The 21,491-nt window shown below is 36.3% G+C and overlaps 1 protein-coding gene across 2 annotated transcripts in view; it reads left to right on the top strand.

Moving 5' to 3' along the window:
- The window catches only part of MCM8 (minichromosome maintenance 8 homologous recombination repair factor), a 50,895-nt gene that overhangs the window by 4,893 nt on the left and 24,511 nt on the right, over nt 1-21,491 (top strand). For both annotated transcript variants that reach the window (XM_065921472.1, XM_065921471.1), the window contains exons 4-13: nt 761-843; nt 1,254-1,403; nt 2,659-2,762; nt 3,540-3,738; nt 8,407-8,492; nt 13,114-13,265; nt 13,514-13,709; nt 16,684-16,714; nt 17,382-17,522; nt 20,370-20,511. In XM_065921472.1, coding sequence (XP_065777544.1) covers nt 761-843; nt 1,254-1,403; nt 2,659-2,762; nt 3,540-3,738; nt 8,407-8,492; nt 13,114-13,265; nt 13,514-13,709; nt 16,684-16,714; nt 17,382-17,522; nt 20,370-20,511 — 1,284 coding nt within the window. The remainder of the gene's footprint in view (nt 1-760; nt 844-1,253; nt 1,404-2,658; nt 2,763-3,539; nt 3,739-8,406; nt 8,493-13,113; nt 13,266-13,513; nt 13,710-16,683; nt 16,715-17,381; nt 17,523-20,369; nt 20,512-21,491) is intronic.

Below are 21,491 nucleotides of genomic sequence, written 5' to 3' on the forward strand. Positions count from 1 at the left end.
GCAAAGATCTTGCTTCATACCACATACTCAGTATTCATTCTGTGAATGAAGAAAGTGATGTACAAATGTTTTCCGTATTAAGAGTCAGGTGTTCTTTTTTTCTGTCATGTGAGAAATGTTATGTTTCATAGTTGATGTGTCTTTTGTTGCTTTAGGAAGCATTAGCCTCCAATACTTGCAATATTTCCCTAGCAGTTAGCTCAGAACAAGGCGCCTTTGGCCAGTTGTACTTTCAAACTCCAGTCTCCTTCATTGTACTGATCGTCTGTGGGAGATCAACTTAAAAATGTTACAGAACTTTACCATGTGGAAGATAACTTGACAGTTTTGGGACTGGAGTCAAGTTGTAACCTACCTACCCTGATCTCAGGAAGGGATTTGACAGGTGGCTATTTGGACTAGTAGGATTTTCTTTGCAAAGAAATAAGAGTTTAGTCTGTGTGCTAAACTTTGGCTCTATCATGTAAGCTATTTGAACTAGTAGGTCTTACTAGGTGTCACATTTCACTGTAAAGATTTTCAGATATTTGTGGTTTTAGAGAGAGCTATTTCCTATCTGTATTTCAGATTATGCAGACCTGAATTTGTTTTAGAATCATAAGTTTTACATTTTATACCAGTTCTAATCTAAATGTAATTAGAATGCACAGTGATTATAAGCCATCTACCATGTATATAAATAGTATTTCTTCTGTCTCATGAAAAATATGCTTGTACATTTGTGATTATTATTAGTCTGATGTAGTATTTGTTGGATTAGTTTACAGTGACAGCATTCCTTTTATTGAGAAGATTGAAGCATTTGAAAATTTTTTCACAGAGCGTATTGAGTTATATGATAAGGTAAGGTTCTTGCACAACAAAGCTACTAGTCCACCTTTATGTGTCATCTTTTTGAACAGTGTATTTGAGGTGCTAGTAATTGTTACTATAGACAGTGGGCTGCCTTGGCCCAGCTACCAGCTTCCCACTTACCAGCAGTGTGGACATTGGTGAATTACTTACTTGCTTTGTGCCTTAGTTTTCTCATCTATTATTAGAGTATAATAGTATTAATTCCTACCTCAAAGGGTTGTTAAGTGGCATAAATAAGTTAATATATTTTAAATACTAGAACTGTTCTTGACACAAAACATAGGATACTTATTATCACCATATTAACATTATATGCTTTCTCATAGTGTGTGATTGAATGCTCATGATAATTCACTCTGAAAAAGCAATCCTTATTTTCATATCTTTATATTTTATAGGATGAAATAGAAAGAAAGGGAAGTATTTTGGTGGATTTTAAGGAACTGACAAATGATGCTGAAATAACTAAACTGATACCAAATATAGCAGATGAATTAAGGGATACACCTGAGAAAACCCTGGCTTGCATGGGTCTGGCAATACATCAGGTAAATGTTTATTTTGTGACTTTTGTCAAACTTTCAAAGGAAGCTTTCACAGTAACTGTACCTTCTCATAGACTTAATTTTTACCAACAGACCTTTGCTAGAACTGAAAGGTTGCAGGCTGGTTAGAGGAAGACTTCATAGGTGTGGGGGGCTTTATAGTGGGTCTTAAAGTGTTACTGAGGACTGGACATAGAGCAGAGGAGGTCAGGGTATCCGAGTGAGGGTTCATTACAAAGGTTCATCACAAAGATGTATACACTGCTAGTGACCTAAGACTGGGAACCTTGACTGTTTTCAGACTCCTCTTGTTCATTAGTTCGTATCTAAATTACCACATCTTTTCACTTTTATTTCTAAAGTATCTCTTAAATCCACCTCTTTTCCATGTTTACAGTCTCTTTCATCCTTCCTTAATGGTTGCCATACATGGTAAAACTTAGTTTATCCTTGGAAACCATGGTGACTGTTTCCTGCCAAATGACACTCAAACGCTTTATGTGGCATTTGAAAGCCTTCCATAATGTAGTTCAACTTCACTTCCCACTCTCCATTTAGTACCATCCAGCTAAACTGAGCTCCCTCTAGGATTCTCTGAGCTCTGCACCGCTTCAATGTGCTGTCCATTTGGCATAGAATGCCCCTTGCCTCACATATCCAACTGTCTTGGGTCTAACTCAGTTATGACTCTGTGAAATCTTTTCATGACTCCTTTTCAAAACTCATATGGTTTTTTGGTCTGTATATCTTTATGGTAGCAATTACAGCTGCGTATTCACATCTCTTTTTTCAGAGATGAGCCACTTTTTCATGGCAGCATGCTGCTTTGTACACAAGTAGATGTTAAATATTTATTTTACTTAATGTCAGATGCCAAGAAAGTAAGTATTGGTTGTTTCAGAAGTCATCTTTATTTCTTTATCTTAACATTGAATTTGAAGAAGTAGAAAATACTTTTTCACCAGAATGCATCTAGAATGTATAGCTTTGGGGACTGCTGTAAGGACTTTTAATACTAGGTTTAGTTGAGACAGAAAGTAGCAGACTTTCTATCAGTCCAGGGACAGCAAAACTCCAGGTAAAACATAATCCACTGTAAAATAATTGATCATAAATATCATAATTTTAAAGGGCAGTTAGAGTTCTGTTAATCTCTCTGAACTGTTTGTATTCTAAACTTCATATTCTCTGTAAAAGAGTTCTGCTTCAAGAGGATATCTTGTTAAGTAACTCTTAAGTAAATGTCTGTCTTGTCTAGGTGTTAACTAAGGACCTCGAAAGGCATGCAGCTGAGTTACAAGCCCAAGAAGGATTGTCTCGAAATGGGGAAACAGTGGTTAATGTACCACACATTCATGCAAGGTGAAGAATTTGTTGGTATTAAAGTATTAAAATGAGGTTCTCATTCTTAAACAGGCCTGTTTAAGAATGAGAACCTCATTTTATAAAGTCAAAGAAATCAGTAAAAAGGGTATGACTTTATTGCTAACTCAGTGGTTATCACACCCAAGTGAACATGCTGAATTTAAAGAGATCATGATAGAAATAAACCTTTTCTGCCCAAATAAGTTGATATGTGAGCCTGCAAATTTCTGTGTTAACTTTGGATGTGTGCCTGTCAAGACTCTGCTGTTTACATTTAATAATCCCTGCAATACACTAAATGGTGTAATTAAATTTTATTCAAGTTATTAGATTTCTGTTAAACACAGAACAAATGGACTTTTTTCTTGAATTTACCTGTATTGTATTACAAGATTTTAAATTCACATTAGAAGAGATGAATAAGGTGATCAGGTATTTTTGTTCTGTTTTTCCCCAGAATTTAAAAAAGACATTTCCTAATACTTCTTGAAAAAGAAGTTAGAAACTCAAAAATTGCTGAATCTGAGACTTTCCCTTTGGCATTATTTTTTCCTTTTCCCGTAGAGAACAGCCAGTGGGACAAGAGTAAAAGGGGAGATTTAGCTTCTTTTATTTTTAAGAATGACTTAATACTTGTAAGATACCTGATATATGGGGTGATATTGTTTGAGAATTCCATAATTGCTTCTAAAAGAAACTTGTGAAAATACAGACAACCTCAGCTTTCTGCTCACTGTAAGTTCACAGTGAATATGTTCCTGTTTTTGTTTTTAGAGTATATAATTATGAGCCGCTGACACAGCTGAAGAATGTCCGAGCAAATTACTATGGAAAATACATTGCTCTGAGAGGAACAGTGGTCCGAGTCAGTAATATAAAGCCTCTTTGTACCAAGATGGCTTTTCTTTGTGCTGCATGTGGAGAAATTCAGAGTTTTTCTCTTCCAGATGGAAAATATAATCTTCCTACAAAGGTGATATGTTCTTTAACTACTTCATTATTTTTTAAAATATTATTTATTCGTTTATTTGGCTGCATCAGTTAGCTGCAGCAGTTGCGGCATGCGAGATCTTTATTGCGTCATGAATTGCATGGTGTGTAGGCTCCAGATCACGCAGGCTCCGTAGTTGCGGAGCATGGGCTTATTAGTTGCCCTGAGGCAACTTAGTGGGATCTTAGTTCCCTGACTAGGAATCGAACCCACATTCTATGCATTGCAAGGCGGATTCTTAACCATTGGACCACCAGGGGAGTTCCCACTACTTCTTTCTTTATCTTGATAAAGAAGACAAATCAGTTTACGGAAACCATTTCCCAGTGTTTCTAAATACAGAGCTTATTTTTATTATTTTTGGTTTTTAAATTATAAAATACTTCAGGGTACAGAAAATAAAGAAATAAAAATCTCTACCCACCACTTAGAATTTACATTTTGCCAGCTCCAGATATATCTTGAAAGATATATAAAGCATTATTGGTGTAACTTTTGTCTCTTTTTTTACCCCTTGCTTGTCCCATTCCCAGAGACAGCCACTATCTTGAAGTTAACATGTATTCTTTCTGTTCATTTTTTTATATTTTGACTTGATAGGTACACATATTGTTTTCTTCCCTTTATTTTGCTGTTTGAAAGTGATGTGTTCCTTTTTTTTGTTAAACTATAGATTTTGAAACTACAGAAAAATATAGAGAATAATGTAATATCTGTATAGCACCATTATGAGTTGGCAAATATTTAGCTAATTTTTTTAACAAAAAATGTTAAGTATTATGAAGTCTGTTTGTTTCCCTCTGCAGTTCCATTAACCTTGTTCTACCCCTGGAGCCACTATTCTGAAATCAGCATGTGTTCTTCAAGTCTACATTTTCATATATGACTATATATATGTGTAGAATTTGTTTTGTTTACATAAGTGATATTCTGAAGGTAGCAAATTGCTACCTTTTTTCCACTTGTTTATTTTGGAGTTCTACCTGTATTTTTTTATTATTATTATTGGAGTACAATTGCTCTATAGGGTTGTGTTTCTCCTGTACAACATCATGCACCAGCTATTTGTGTACATATATCCCTCCACTCCTCATATCTGTCTTGATACATATGTGATTCTTTTCATTTACTGAGTGGAGTAAATGAATAGTCACTGTTTATCCATTCTCTTGGCAGACATGATGCTGTTTCCAGTTTTTCACAATTACAAATGATGCTGCCGAGAACGTTCTTATACATGTCTCCTTAGCAGAGGAATTTCTCAGTTATATGATACACTTAATTTTAACTTTTTAGGCTGTAGCCAAAGTACTTTCCAGAATGTTGGTCCCAACTTACACCCCTTCTGGTAATATTTTCAGGCTATTATAATTTCCCCATATTTTCATTAACACTTAGTGTTGTTGGGTTTTTTAATTTTTACCAGCCGGATGGGTATAAAATGGTATTTCATTTTTTAATATGAATGTCTATGATTTCTGTTATGTTTGAGCATCTTTTCACATGTTTATTGGCCATTCAGTTACTTTATTGAATTTTGTTTTAATTTCTGTTCATTTTTCTGTTTATACTATTGATAGAAGTTTTAATGAATTCTAGATATTAAACAGGGTTCCCTGATAGCTCAGTTGGTAAAGAATTCGCCTGCAATGCAGGAGACCTCGTTTTGATTCCTGGGTCAGGAAGATCCACTGGAGAAAGGATAGGATACCCATTCCAGTATTCTTGGGCTTCCTTGTGGCTCAGCTGGTAAAGAATCACCTGCAGTTTGGCGATTGGGAGACCTGGGTTCGATCCCTGGGGTTGGGAAGATGCCCTTTGATTTCTTACATTATAGATATTTTCTCCCAGTCTTTAGTTTATTTTTTTTTTCTTTTTTTTTTTTTTCAGTCTTTATTTTTAACTTTGTGGTACATTTTTTTGTTTTAGAGTTTTACATTTTGACATGGTTCGATTGATCAGTCTTTTTCCTTATGACTTTTTTACATTTTATGCATGGCTTAAGAAGGGCCCCTCACTCAAGCATTATAAGCATCTCCCTTACATTTTCTTCCAATATTTTTAAAATTTAATTTTATTCTTTTTTTAATACCAAAAACATTCTGTATTGGGGTATAGCCAATTCACAATGTTGTGATAGTTTCAGGTGAATACACACACACACACACACACACAGAGACACACACACACCCAGACACACACAGACACACACACGTCTCCATTCTCCCCCAAACCCCACTCCCATCCAGGCTGCCACATAACATTGAGTAGAGTTCCATGTGCTATACAATAGATCTTTCTTGGTTATTCATTTTAAATACAGCAGTGGGTACATGACCTTCCCAAAGTCCCTAACTGTCCCTTCCACCTGGCAACCATAAGTTTGTTTTCTAAGTCTATGAGTCTCTTTTCTGTTTTGTAAGTAAATTCATTTGTATCTTTTTAGATTCTACATATAAGGAATATCATATGATATTTCTCCTTTTCTATCTGACTTACTTCACTCAGTATGACACTCTTTAGGTCCATTTATGTTGCTACAAATGGCCTTATTTCATTCTTTTTAATAGCTGAGTACTATTCCATTGTATGTATGTACCACATTTTTATCCATTCCTCTGTCAACGGACATTTAGGTTGCTTCCATGTTTTAGCTATTGTAAACAGTGCTGCAATGAACCTTGAAGTGCATGTATCTTTTCAGGCCATGTTTTTCTTCTTCCAATACTCTTAAGTCTTATATTTTCTATTTAGATCTTTTGTCCATCTGAAATTTAACTTTGTGAATGCCATTAAGCTAAGGATCTGATTTTATTCTTTTAGGTGAAAACCCAATTGTCACCATTTATACATTAATATTTCTGTTTCTACTGATGTGTAATATGTCATGTGTAGTACACTGTACTCCTGTAGACATGTGAATCTGTTTTATATTACTGTTCCTATACCAGATCTACATGATCCTATTTACATTGACCTTATAAAAACTTTTAATAAGGTAGGGAGACTCGCCATACCTATTCTTTTCCAGAGTTGCCTTTATCATCCTTAGACTTTAATAAGTTTAGCATTAATTACATTTTTACTCAAATTGAAATTCCTAAGGCTTCCTTCTTTTGTAGGAAGAATAGAATGTGTTAGATTCAACTGTTGGTTCTGAATAGTCAATAGTGTTGATAAATGTATGGCGTCTACTATTTGGGCTTAAGATTCAGGACTGCCTTTAGGTCAGAGAGGTCAGGTATTTTTTGTTGTTGTTGTTGTTGTTTTTATTTTATTTTGGGGGCCATGCCATGCATGTAGAATTTTAATTTCCTGAACAGGGATTGAACCCAAGACCTTGGAGTGAAAGTACAGAGTCTTAACCACTGAATCACCAGAGAGTTCCCTGGAGAGGCCAGAATTTAAATCCTGATTTAAATCAGATATTTTCTGTAAATATTATCTGACGAAGGAATTTCCATACCTTATAATATAGTAGATAGAAACGCCAACTTGTTATTCATGTGTCTGAACTTAAGTAAATCAAAGTGATCAGAAAGATGATTGTTCCAGGTGGTCTCTGTTTTAGTCACTATTGCTGCATAGCTAATCACCATAGGGACTCAGAATAACAATCATTTTATTATTTTACATGGTTTCTGTAGGTTGAGTTTGGAAGAACTGGTTATCTTGGTATTTCTAGGTCTTGATCTCTTTTGGAGCCGGATGGAACAGCAAGGGACTGGAGTGGCTGGGTGCTGGCCAGCATCTCGTCTCTATATTATTTTTCTGTGTGGGCTGGTTTTGGCTTCTCACACACAGTGTAGTTGCTCAGGACACTCATTCTGCTCACATGACTGCCGATAGCTTCAAGAGGCAGAGTTCCAGCTGACAGCAGAAATGGCTTTGCCTCTTTTCAGGCAGCCTCAGAAGTCAAGCAGCATCACTTCTGTCACATTCAGTTGGTTTCAAAGTGAGTCACAAGCCTGTCCACATTCCAGGAGAGGGAAATTCGACTCCAGCTCTTAATAGGGGAGTGGCAAGGTTCTGGAAAGGTTTGAGGGGAGATATTACAACCTTATATTTGGAAACCACAGTTTGCCACAGTCTCTGTATTTATAAATGCATCTTGAGGTACTTAAGTGATTTATGAAAATAAGTGATTCATGAAAACTTGAACACTGACTTAACGTGTTGAGGACTGCCTGTGTGGTACAATAAAAATATTATGTTTAATAGTATACAAACAGTGCAGAAAGAGATTAGATAGGAGAATTGGGGATTAAAGAAGACCCAAGAAAGGCTTTTGAAAAAGAGAAGATTGGGGCTGGGTATGTGGGACTGGATATAAGGGAATGTTCAAGGATTGGGAGACTACTTGAATACAAAGGAAGATATAAGTGCTTGGTGTGAGAGGCATGTAAGGAGCCTTGCATACCCGCAGCAGAAAGAATAAGAGCAGTAAGTAAGAGAGACCAGGCGAAAAAGTGCCTCAAAAAGAGAATCAGTAATAGAAGGAAATAGATCATTGCAGCTTTTAGCTCATCTTACTTTAATACTGTTCTGGGACCAACTTTTAAACATACTAAGTGAAGCATTTTAACTTGAATTTTCCTGAAATATGATTATAATTTATCAAAATTTAAGTGTGAATTAATCTTGTTGCAGTGTCCTGTACCAGCATGTCGAGGGAAGTCATTTACGGCTCTTCGTAGCTCTCCTCTCACAGTTACAATGGACTGGCAGTCAATCAAGTAAGCAATCAGACTATTAAATAAAAGGCAGGTTTTAGAGCTCTCATAATGCCAAGTTAATCTACAGTATTCTTGTATTATACGTTGATTCTTAGGTATAGATAGTAATAAAGTATAAAAGGTTTATTTGGTGAAGCGTTACGTGTTGAAAGTGATAATTATCTTTATTTGAGATTTGTTTTCTATCAGATTCCAGAAGGGATTTGATGTGCAACTATTTTGTCATTTTACTACTGAGAAATTACCTTATTTCTCATTTTATGTGACTCATTGAACTGGATTTACATACAAGCAAAGCTGTATGACAGACTACAGTCCATGGGGTCACAAAAGTCAGATATGACTTAGCAATTAAACAACAACAGTGTTTCATTTCATAATGAATATATTCTAGAAATAATATTGTTTTCAAGTTTTAAAATAGAGACTCCTTTAGAAATAGATATTTCATTTTATGTTCACACTATTCATGAGACATTTTACTGTATAGGTATTTTTAAAAACTTGTTTTTTTTTTTTTGAAAGTCAGATAGTTTTCTCTGTGTGTGTATATTTTTAGTCTAACAGTTTGTCCCATTTTTTTTCTGGCTATAGTCCCATAACTCATCCCTAAATATAATGTAATGGATAGCTTTGAAGTCAGAGTGCTATCCAGGAAACTTCTAAGAACATAGGGGAAATGAAGTAAATTGCTACCAAGCCCTGTCCTAGCTTGACCTCCTTCTGCCAATATATACAGTAATTAGCTGTGCACTATGCTGAGATGTTTACAAACAGCATTTTATAGAAGATAAAATGTTTAAAACTCTTGAGTGTGATCACGTGCCTTGTGAATGGGGAAGCCTGGTTTCTAGCCTGTGTCTATAGTACTTTGACCACTGAAGAGGGTAGTAAGGGCCTCAAAGGTGCTATGAGGTCCACATAGATGCATGGAAGATCTAGTGATTTAATTATATTATTATGGCTTTTAAGTGATTTTAAAGTCTCTTTGTTTTCAGGTAAAAATAGCAGACTAAAAATAGGCTTAAGTATTTTAACTGAATTTGAATGATCATCTCCTAATATTAGGAAATCAAACTTAGGGGTAGACAATTGAGAAAAGGAGGACATTTAAATCCTTTTTGTGGGTTTTTAAAAGGTATTACTCAAGTTCATTTTAAATGAGTCAGTTATAGTAAAATTTTGTTAATGCAATATTAGCTTACATGATAGTTGTTTTAGTCAATTGATAAAATGATTTTTTGCCCTAGAAGAAAGGCTACCTTCCTGCCATATATAGTAAATTCAGTTTCATTTTTTCCTGAGCCTTAGCTTGGATGTCCATAAGGAATTAAGTTATAGTTTTTCAGCTAGCATTGAAACGTTTGGATGCATCAGGGTGACAGTTTTATAGTGTATATCAGAATCAGAAGCAGGCCCAGTTCTAGGAGTTCATCTGATGAAGACAGTCACAATACGTGCAGAAATTACTTGCTGAAGGTACGTTTTCACAGTGTTGATGACCAAAAATGGAGAATAGCCTAAACATCTGAAGAAAATTTATAAGGATGGGACAGTGAATTATTGTATAGCCACTAATTACGATGATGTAGGAGAGTGTTTCGAAATGACATCCAGAAATGTTTACACTGTATTTAGTGATAAAGCAGTTCACAGAATGTTTTCTACTATTAATATATAATACTGACTTTATTTATCTTTTTTAAAAAACAACACTGGTAAATAAAAAGACATGTTGAGAGTATACTGTTTGGGAAGTGAGATGAGGGTGATTGTTACTTTCTTCTTTTTGTTTATCTGTGTTTTTAAATTTTTCCAAAGGTGACATAGAAATAGGTGTTCTTTTAATAAGAAAAGTCTAAAATATACTTTTTTTAAAGCAAGATGATCTTAGCATGTTTGTGTCATTCTGATACTTCTCATTGCAATTCACTAGGATTTTTTTTTTTAATTAATTAATTTAGTTTTGGCTGTTCTCGGGCTTTCTCTAGTTGTGACGAGTGGAGGCCACTCTCTAGTTGTAGTGCATGGGCTTTTCACTTTGGTGGCTTCTCTTACTGCAGAGCACAGACTCTAGACATGCAGGCTTAGTTGTGGAACGTGGGCTCAGTAGTTGTGGCTCATGGGCTCTAGAGCATGGGCCCAGTAGTTGTGGTCCAGGGGCTTAGTTGCCCTGTGGCGTGAGGGATCTTCCTGGACCAGGGATCAAACCTGTGTCCCCTACATTGGCAGGCAAATTCTTAACCACTGGACCACCAGGGAAGTGTCAGTTTGCCAGTTTTTAAAATGTGCTTTGAAAGTTGAAGGTAGTGGGTAACTGTGCAGTAGGGTTTGTGCTTACATTCATCATGTAGGTGATTAAAAGTTTTTAAAATAATGCATATTAAGTGTTTTAAAAAGCTTAACATAGAAGATCACAGTTCCTGCAACTTCTTGTTGCCTTATACATAATTCTAGATAGCATTATCATGTCTCTTTCTTCACTTACATGTCACTTACTCATCCACTCTGTGAGCTGAGGACATTAGAGACATGGTACCTGCTTTCCCTTCTTCCCCTTCCACCTTTGGACTTTTTTCAGCTAAAATGTTATTTTTAAATTGTCAAGGTTTGCTTCTGTTTCCTAATCAGAATTATCTGTCATGTTTTATTCATAGGTCATATCTGATAAAACCAACAAACAGCACTTATATTTTTAATGATAATGTAAATATTATTAAACAAAGAATCAACTCAGATGATCAGATGCCAAGAGAAGCAAATGTAATTTGTGTAACTGGGTTGGATTGTTTTGTTGATTTTTTTTCCCCCTTAAAGGAAAATGACCCAAGCATCAAAATCAGAGTGGATTATCTTTGGGAATTCCCTGCTGGTCCAGTGGTTAAGAATCTGCCTTCCAATGCAGGAGCATGGGTTCGATCCCTGGTCAGAGAACTAAGATCCCATGTGCTATGGGACAGCTAAGCCCATGGGCTGCCACTACTGAGCCCATGTGCCACAACTAAGATACAGTCAAATAAATTTTTTTTTAAAAGAGAGAATGTTTTTATTTTTATTTTTTTTCTTTTTGTTTTTATTTAGTTTTTTTTTTTTTAAGAGAGAGAATGTTTTTAAAAAATGGATTATCTTTTCTCATGCTTCACTGAATTATCCCATATTTTAACACGCTTCATATTTGGACTTTAACCTTGTTGTTTAGCACTTTTCCAACTCTTTGTAATCTTTTTATCCATGGTGTTCTGGAAAAAATATTTATTTATTTAACTGCATTGGGTCTTATTTGTGGCACATAGGATCTTTGTTGTGGTGGCCAGGGTTCTCTAGGCATCACGACTTCTCTCTAGTTGTGTTACTTGGGCTGTAGAACACAGAGGCTCAGTAGTTGCAGCATGTAAGTTCTCTAGTTTCAGCATGTGGGCTTAGTTTCTCTGTGGCCTGGGATCGAACCCATGTCCCCTGAATTGTGAGGCGAATTCTTAACCACTGTACCGCCTGGGAATCCCCCTACCCTTTGTTTTCTTTATGCTCTTCTCTAGATTTCTTTTTTTTGCTTCTATTCTTTCTGTAAATGTTTGCTTTTTATATACGTCTTTAACTTTCCTGATTTCACACTTGTGTTTTTCAATAGTTTCTTCTTATAGCAGCTAATTCTTGTTTTATGAAGGTAGTTTTCTTAGAAACTCTTAGCTTGTTTTGTTTTTAATGCTCTTCTCCTTTTTGAATTGTTGCCATTTCATCCTCAATATCTGATGAGGAATGAGAAATTTGAAGTAGGTAGGGTAGTGCTATTTCTTATTTCTTTGCTATTTCTTAGGTAGGAGTTTTTCTTCAAAAAGCCTCATCACTGGATAGAAGGTAGAGTTTTGACTGTCAGATTTTGCTTTATGAATGTGTTTTTTAATTTGACTTGGACTCAAGTGCCAGAATGAGAAGCCCTATGCTGGAGCACTGTCTCCCCTCTGGACACTTTTAGCTACCTTCACAGAGCAGATGGTCTGTTTCCTTGGAACAGTGCTCTGGTTTTGCTGGGCGGGGAGACCTGATGGCTTTCGTGGGGTGCCCTCATTCTTCTACCTTCCTGTCTACCCACCTTCCAAATAATTTCTGAATAGCTATTCAGTGACTTGCTTTCAGTTAATTATCCTGTTTTGTTTCAGCCATCTACTCCCAGTTTTCATTCCTGCCAGCTCCAACTTAGAAGGCTCTCTGGGGCTGAGAACATTGGCTCCCACTTCTCTTGTACCTGTGTAAATTTTTCCTGTGTGTGTTCTGGAATTCATCTTACTTTATCCATCAGTACGTTCCCATTTTCTGTTTTCTAAAATTTCATATCTCTTACTTGTTGATGGTACCTCCGCACACCCCTGAATTTCCCTTCCCTCTTTTAGTGACTGTCATCTTGGTGCACATTTTGATGGGAAGGTAGGCAAATGCATGTGCCTTTTCTGCTATCTTTAATTGGAAATTGCCAAAGTAGTTTTAGATATACTGTTGAACCTTTTTCAACTAAAGAACTGCCCTTTATCTAGCTTAGCACCATGTGGACCCTGAATAGTTAATATGTTGAAGAAATAACCTAGAGTCAGTGTAAGTACTGACTGAAAATTGTTTAACTTTTTAGAATACAGGAGTTGATGTCTGATGATCAGCGAGAAGCAGGTCGGATTCCACGAACAATAGAATGTGAGCTTGTTCATGATCTCGTGGATAGTTGTGTCCCAGGAGACACAGTGACTATCACCGGAGTTGTCAAAGTCTCCAATGCTGAGGAAGGTGTGGTATAACTTTCCTCAATTTGACTGTCTCTCTGTAGTTTGTGAGCTTTCGTCTTTTCCCTTTTAAATATATTTCTGAATTTGCACTGATTTAAAGAACTCCTTGATTCTTATATAGGTGAAACTTTTTCTCTAAAATAAAGGTTTATTTAGTAATATAACTCATCATGCCTTTCTTTTACATTCTACTTGAATCTCTGTAGGGAAAATACCAATTACTGTATTTTTGTACTTTGAAATTTACAGGTTCTCGAAATAAGAATGACAAATGCATGTTCCTTTTGTACATTGAAGCAAATTCTGTTAGTAATAACAAAGGACAGAAAACAAAGGCTTCCGAGGATGGATGTAAGCATGGAGCATTGATGGAGTTCTCACTTAAAGACCTTTATGCCATCCAGGAGATTCAGTCTGAAGAAAACCTGTTTAAACTCATTGTCAAGTATGTATGAGATTATCTCAAGTTTTATTTTATCATGTGCATGTTGGGGGTGCTTTTGACTACCAGTAACTGAAAACCAGTCAAAATGGTTGCAAATTACAATTCATTAGATATCTTTAGACCTGTGCAGCCCAGTCACTGAAAGAAGGAGACTAAAGGGTGAACTGTATACATAATATTTAAAGAAGGGATAACATTTCATATTTTATTTCATATTCATATTCGAACTGAAATTTCATACTCAGTTCAAAGAATTAGAATACATAAGGCCATATATGAAGTATTATGTTGAATATAAACAAGTATTTTCCATTCATCAATTGTATAATCCTATTTGTACAAAAAGGGCAGAGTGGAAGAGATATAATTTAGCTAATTACTCATTTTTGTATAGCCTGTGAGCTAAGATTGGTTTTTATGTTTTTTCATGACTGAAGAAATCAAAAGAAGAATATTTCATGACACACATAATTACAAGAAAGTCAGATTTTGCTGTCCACAAATAAACTTTTATTGGAACACAGCCACACTTGTTCATTTACATAGTATCTGACTACTTTTGAGCTACAGTGATAGAGTAGATGTGATAGAGATGGGTCACAGATATTTACTGTTTGTACCTTTACAAATAAGATTGCTGATCTCTAGTTGAAACAATAAGGAAAATTTACTATCTCACATTAACTGGTTACTTAACAAAAGAATCATGGGGCAGTGAATTCCAAAGTAATTTCAATTAGTTGTATGTAGAGGGTTGTTTGTTTACTTTTAGAAAGCAAGAAAGAGAGTCACATAGAAGTCCCTTACTATTGAGAAGTATTTCAGAATAGTTTTTATTTCTGTTATTGTCCTGCAATAGAGAAGAAACAATGTAGAGGTACTTTTGCTTTAGTGGTTATAAACTTTTTTAGGGAGATACAAACCTAAGTTAGAATCTTGCTTCAGCCACTTCCAGTTGTAGTCTGGGGCATTTAATTTCTCCTTCTAAGGTAGAAATAATAATAGCTGCCTCAGAATGTTATTCTAAAGATTAAATGAGATTTCATTATATGGTTAACACAATGTACTGTTATTTTGGCAGTTTTTTGGATAATTTTGAAGAAATAGAAAATGAGAGACTAAATAGTAGATGTACCAAACAGAGGTACAGAACTGAGATTTTGAAGTGCATTGTGTTAGAAAAATTGATCTTGTCATTTAGCCTTTGGGCTCTAGGAGAATTTGACACTTTTTTCTTTCTGTCTTTAATATATTAATTAGCAAGCTGGGAAAAGTATAGATTCCTTGAGGGTTTTTTGTTCTTAAACCCTCAAAGATATGCTTTGAATAGATAGCCATCCAAACATCCTGGTAGATAGGGTGCCCTGTGCTAGGGAGACTCAGTGATCTGGTGATAAGTGGTGGAGTGGTGAGTGGTCTGTAGCAGGTGGCAAGGAACTCCCTGGTTGAGGACCAAAACGCCTCTTTGGTACCTCTTACCAATTATAATAACAGTGAACATGTGCAGTGGTCCTTTTTCTGCCATACTTAATGAAGTATGTATGTTAGTATGAAAAACTTGGATTTCCTTCCTACAGTTTGCTTTTACCTTTTAGTTCTAAATTTAGAATTTTTCATGGCTCCCCATTTGTTAATCTTGCAGGTATTGGTAAAGTAGGCAAGCTGCCTATTTTGGTAAATAAAGTTTTATTAGAACACAGCCCCACCCATTAATTGGCAAATTATTAATCGTTCCTTTGATAAAAGTTGGGTAGTTATGACCCAGACAGTAAAAGTGAAACTATTTATTTTCTGGCTCTTTATGAAAAATGTTGTCAACCTTTGCTAGATTAACAAATGGAAGCCTTTGAGAAGAGAATGGAGAAGACAAATAGAAGGCTGTTTTAGTTTAGGTTCCTTCAGAAACAATGATTTGCATAAGTGTGGTTTATTGGGGAGATTATCCCCAGAAATACTGGGAGGGGAATGAGAAAGTGAGACAGAGAAGGGAGGTAGTCAGTGTCTGGTGCCTTAATGAAGGCTTAATCTTTTCTGAGGCCTCTGGGACACTTGACTGAAGACCTAGCCTCAGTATTTTTCCATTTAAGTGTCTAGATTTGGAGCTGCTCCTGAGAATATTAGACATGCCAGCACTTCTGTTCTGCCCAGCCTGCCTTCTGCTAATGCTTCTGCAGCCATAGAAAGCCTTTTGGCACACAGATGCAGTTGCTTGGTAGGAGGTGAGCAGTGATCTGCAGGAATGATTGCCAAGGGGGAATGGCAGGATACCAACTTTGTGTTTACATATGTTAACAGATAAAATGATTCAGAGTTTATTCCTGATTGTATGTCTCCCACCCTGTCCTTTTTGTTCCTGTTTATACAATTGGTAGATGTGAGATACTTCTTTATATTAAATATAATACTTCATATGTTCATATATGGCCTTATTTATTCTGATTCTTTGAACTGAAAAAATGAAATTTTATTCTTTCTTTAAATATTGTGTACTCAGTTCACCCTTTAGTCTCCTTCTTTCAATGACTTGGCTACACAGGTCTAAAGATGTCTGTTCATATAAAAGATAATTCTTTACCCTAAAGTATTAGGGTACAGAATAACCCATAATCATAACACATGATTATGATGTTCTTTTTTTTTTGCCGTGCCACACGGCATGCAGAATCTTAGTTCCCCAACCAGGGATCGAACCCCTGATGCAGTATCTTAACCACTGAACTGCCAGGGAAGTCCCTATGATGCATTTTAAAGGCTAGTAATGTAAATGCTTTATAAGTATCCTGTCTCCCTTACACAGACACAATTTCTAAAGTATTCTTCCCTTTATAGATTCATCAAGAATTTTGATAAATTTGTTGGAATAAAGTTTCTTGAGCTGTTTGGTACTAAGTAAAGTAAATTAAGCAGATTGTAAAGTAGATCCTGTTTATCACCTGAAAATGTTAGAATTTATAAATCGTATTCTGTTTTTCAGCTCGCTTTGCCCTGTCATTTTTGGTCATGAAGTAAGTATTTTACTTCATTTTACTCAAAAATACATAAATTTAACAAAAATAGAATATAAAGATTTTGCAAAAAAAATAGTAATTTCTGTTGGCCAGTTATTCATAGTTTAATATGAATCATTATTCTCCATAAATGATGTGAGAGAGAAACCACAGTCCCTTGTAAGACACAGCTTCCTACCAATTAGAGTTAATAGGAATGGACTTCTTTTAAAGTGACTCTGAACACAGTAGATGGTAAAGCAGAAAGTAACAAATACTTCTCAGTTTTGTGGAATTGATTCAGTGCCTGGCAAGGTAAGTCTTCACTTGGTGACTTTTTTTTTTTTTAATTTATTTATTTATTTTACTTTACAACATTGTATTGGTTTTGCCATACATTGACTTGACTCCACCATGGGTATACATGGGGAGGGAGGTGGGAGGGGGATTCAGGATGGGGAACACATGTATACTCAGTGACTTTTACGATACCTTATTTTATATGCTTTCTAATCATTTACATTAAAGAAGTGTATTTTTACACTTTTCTTAGGAAAAGAGAAAAGCAACATGCAGTCATGTTTAAAAAAAAAATCCACACACATATGTAAATATAGGAGGAGCACCCCTTTTGCTAGTCATCTTTGTCTTTCTTGTTTTTTCTTTCTCTCCTTTCACATTTGAGCTTGTTAAAGCAGGTTTGATATTAGCACTCTTTGGAGGAAGCCAGAAATATGCAGATGACAAAAACAGAATTCCGATTCGAGGAGACCCCCATGTCCTTGTTGTTGGAGACCCAGGCTTGGGAAAAAGTCAGATGCTACAGGTAGGAAATCAGACATTTAATATTTGATCTTTTGCTTATAAAATGCATGAATAATTCACAAGTGAATTTTCCTAAAACGTGTGGTATTTGTGTTCCAGAGGATATCATTTGTCAAGTAGTGTGAGTGAGATGGGGTTTGTGTGAGTGAGTAACTTGTATCTGACCATCCTCTCAAATTAAGCCAGTCTCCTGTCACACAGGCTGTATAAACATACTGCCGTGTTAAAGATGTCAACTATTGTAAAATATTAACCATTTTCCTAACCCCTATTTTTAAAAAAAATGCGATTTTTTTTTTCTTTTCTTTTTTAAAGTATTTATTTAATTTATTTGGCTGCACTGGGTCTTAGTTGTGACATTCAGGGTCTTCAGTTTTCATTGGGGTCTTTAGATGCGGCATGCAAATTCTTAGCTGCAGCATGCAGGATCCAGTTCCTTGACCAAGGATTTAACTCAGGGCCCCCGCCTCCTGCATTGGGAGGATGAAGTCTTAGCCACTGGACCACCAGGGAAGTCCCCCTAACCGTTTTTTGTATCCAGCATTGCTTTACTAGTCTTTATTGTTGTGACCTCACCTATGAATAGAATAGTTCAAGAAAGTAAAGCAGGTTCACCCAATATCTCTTTATACAACTATATAAACACTGAATTAGGCTTTAAGAGTAGTCTTATAAAGGTCAATCCTATCCATCTCCACTGCTTCCCTCTGAGTCTAAAACAAGGAAATTCCCATGACCAATACATTGTTGGTCCCCAAGATTTTAGCTCTGCCCCTCAGAGCCTAGTAGTTCTCCCCATGCTGCCCTAGAAGGTACAGCCTTTGGAATGCTTACGCTTGGAGTGACACCTGCCAAGCCAATGTAAGAATGGTTAGGAACCCTATCACTATCAGTGTTGGAGTTTTTTGAAAATACTGTGGCCTTCCCCAGTATTAAGAATTAAGAATATCTTGAATAAGGGTCCTAGCATCTACATGTTATAACCACAGGTGATTCTGAAGTGCAGCCAGAATTGAAAACTGGTCTCCCCATTGTATTATAAACCTACTGTCCATCAGAGCCATTATTCCCTATGGCTGAGTGTTAAATTAGTTATTTTATTTTTTTTCTATTCATTTAAAGTTTCATATAAATCACAACTAGTTTATCGTGTTACAAGTTAACTGGGTGGTGCCTGGAAAGGGACTTTGGGAATGCTAGTTATGTTGTTTCTTGATCTGTATGCCAGTTGCATGGAAATTTGTTGAACTGTACAGTTATATGTACTATAATTATGTACATTATATTTAAATAAAAAGTATACTTCAACAAATCACTCAGTTATTTTAATTTCTAATCTGACATTTTTAAAATCCTTTGTTTTCATATTTTGTTTGTTTTGACCATTGGGCCAACTTGTTTTTATTCTGTTCTGAACCCTTGCTACAAGCCTGATAACTGAGACACAGAGTATCCAGTTATAGGTGAAACAGAGTAGATTGTAAAAATGAAAACAGTATACTTAGGTAAGGTATGTGGGTAAAAGTGTGTGTGGGAATCTGAATTTCATATAAGTCCGCTAGCCCCACTAAGCCAAGGTTTTTAAAAATTAGGCTAATACTAATAGTTATGATGGAGAAGACTCTTGAGTCCCTTGGACTGCAAGGAGATCCAGCCAGTCCATCCTAAAGGAGATCAGTCTTGGGTGTTCATTGGAAGGACTGATGTTGAAGCGGAGATTCTAATACTTTGGCCACCTGATGCGAAGAGCTGACTCATTTGAAAATACCCTGATGGTGGGAAAGATTGAGGGCAGGAGGAGAAGGGGATGACAGGATGAGATGGTTGGATGGCATCACCAACTCAATGGACATGAGTTTGGGTGAACTCCAGGAGCTGGTGATGGACAGGGAGGCCTGGCGTGCTGCATTCCATGGGGTCACAAAGAGTCGGACACGACTGAGCAACTAAACTGAACTGAACAGTTATGAGTTGTTTATATTTTTAAACTATTTTCCTTTGACCATTTAGTAAGCCAACATATTCTCAAACTAACAACTAAGGAATTACAAGTAACAAAAATAATGATAGCTACCGTTTATTTAGCTAGGCACCAAAGCTTCCCATTAGGTTGTGTGCTACATCAGTCCAGAGCACACTATTGACACAGCAGGGTAAGCACTGCCTACTAGGGCTGTGAGGTGCACAGAGGTGTACAGTGGCCTTGCACGAGGCACATATTATATGCCATGTACCAGATTAAGTGCCTTGCACATATGATCTCATTTCGTCCTCAATGCAGTATGTAATAAAACATAAGGAAGCTGAGGTTTCAAGAGAGGTTCAAGAGCAGCACCACCAGTAGGTACATGATAGAGCCAAGATTTAAACAGGTCTGCCCGACTCCAGAGGTCCATGCTTTTAGCTGTTGCATTACTTAACTACTTTTCTGTGTGCTGTTAACCTTGTTTGAAGGTGAACACTATTAAGCCATTTTATTACCTGGTGTTTACAGAAGCACTGGGGTTTCTGAAATTAAAATGAATACATACATATTTGCTATTTTAACTTGAAGCATAAGTTGCAATGGTGTATTCACATGACCACAGACTTTAGAATCAGGCTGCTCGGGTTTGATTTAACCCTAACTTCACACCTTCATAGCTGTGTGAGTTACTCTCTTCAGACCTTTGTTCTACATCAGTAACAGGTGTATAGTACTGTGTATAATACTGTATAATATTCTTACTGTGGTGGTGAAGATTGTACGGGAAAGCTTTTAGAAGAACGACTGGCATATAGCTAATGTTTTTGAGCCTCTACTATATTCTTTCCCTTTTACTTTCTTTTAAACTCTCCATTTCATTAGGCAGTATGCAGTGTTGCTCCACGTGGCGTGTATGTTTGTGGTAATACCACAACCACCTCTGGTTTGACTGTAACTCTTTCAAAAGATAGTTCTTCTGGAGATTTTGCTTTGGAAGCTGGTGCCCTAGTACTTGGTGATCAAGGTAAGAGGCCAAAACACATAATAATTCTGGGGCTTTTTTTCTTTTAAGTCTTTCTTTTTCAATTACTTTCTCTACATTCTGTTCCAAGAGTCATTTGGATAGCACTTTCCAACCAGTGAGTTGAGAATGAGTGCCAAAAAGACTAGAAATACCCATCTCATTGTTTTGTGTTTTCAGGATATGACAAATAGTTTTTATAAGAAACCTAGTTGGAAGTCTCAGCAGGAAGAGATTGACAGTTGGGCTTGGCTGCCTGTTTCTCTTTGTGATGTTTTAACCCTATTGGGAAAACATATACCTATGTATGTCTCAGGCAGTGTGTACCCAGATTCTAGTCCAGCTGAGATCATTCATTCCTTCCAGTTTGCCAGCAATGTCACATTTCTAAATCCAGTAACTGTCAGCCATGTTTGGCACAGCTGATGACTGCATCAATGGAATACTTTATCTCCTTGGTTTCCAGGACACTGCACTCTTCTGATTTTCTTCTTTATTCACTGTTCAGTCTGTCTTTACTTGTTCTTCATCTCCTCAGCCTCTTAACTGGTTGGCTCCTCAGAGTACTTAGTTTTTGTAGTATTTTCTTCTCAGCCTGTACTTATCTGCTTGGTTATTTTATCTAGTTTCATGGTTCTTCACCTACCTATATGCTAAAGTTTTCCAGATTTATGTTTCTTCTCCCTTGAACTCCAGGCATATATATCCCTTTGCCTATGCAGTGTCTCTGCAACTTTCTCAAACCTAGCACATCCAAAGCCAAAATCTTGATCTTCCCCTCTCAGTAAATGACAGTTCCATCCTTCTGTTTGCTCATATCAGGAAACATGAAGACATTCTTAATTTTTTCACATACCTCACATCCAGGCTGTCAGCAGACTTTGTTTGCTTTACCTTCTGGACACCACTTATCCACTGCTGCTGCACCATCATCTCTCACATGGATTATTACTGTGATCTCCTAGTTGGCATGCCTGTGACCA

This window comes from Muntiacus reevesi, chromosome 2 (genome assembly GCF_963930625.1).
Source record: "Muntiacus reevesi chromosome 2, mMunRee1.1, whole genome shotgun sequence".
NCBI lineage: Eukaryota > Metazoa > Chordata > Mammalia > Artiodactyla > Cervidae > Muntiacus > Muntiacus reevesi.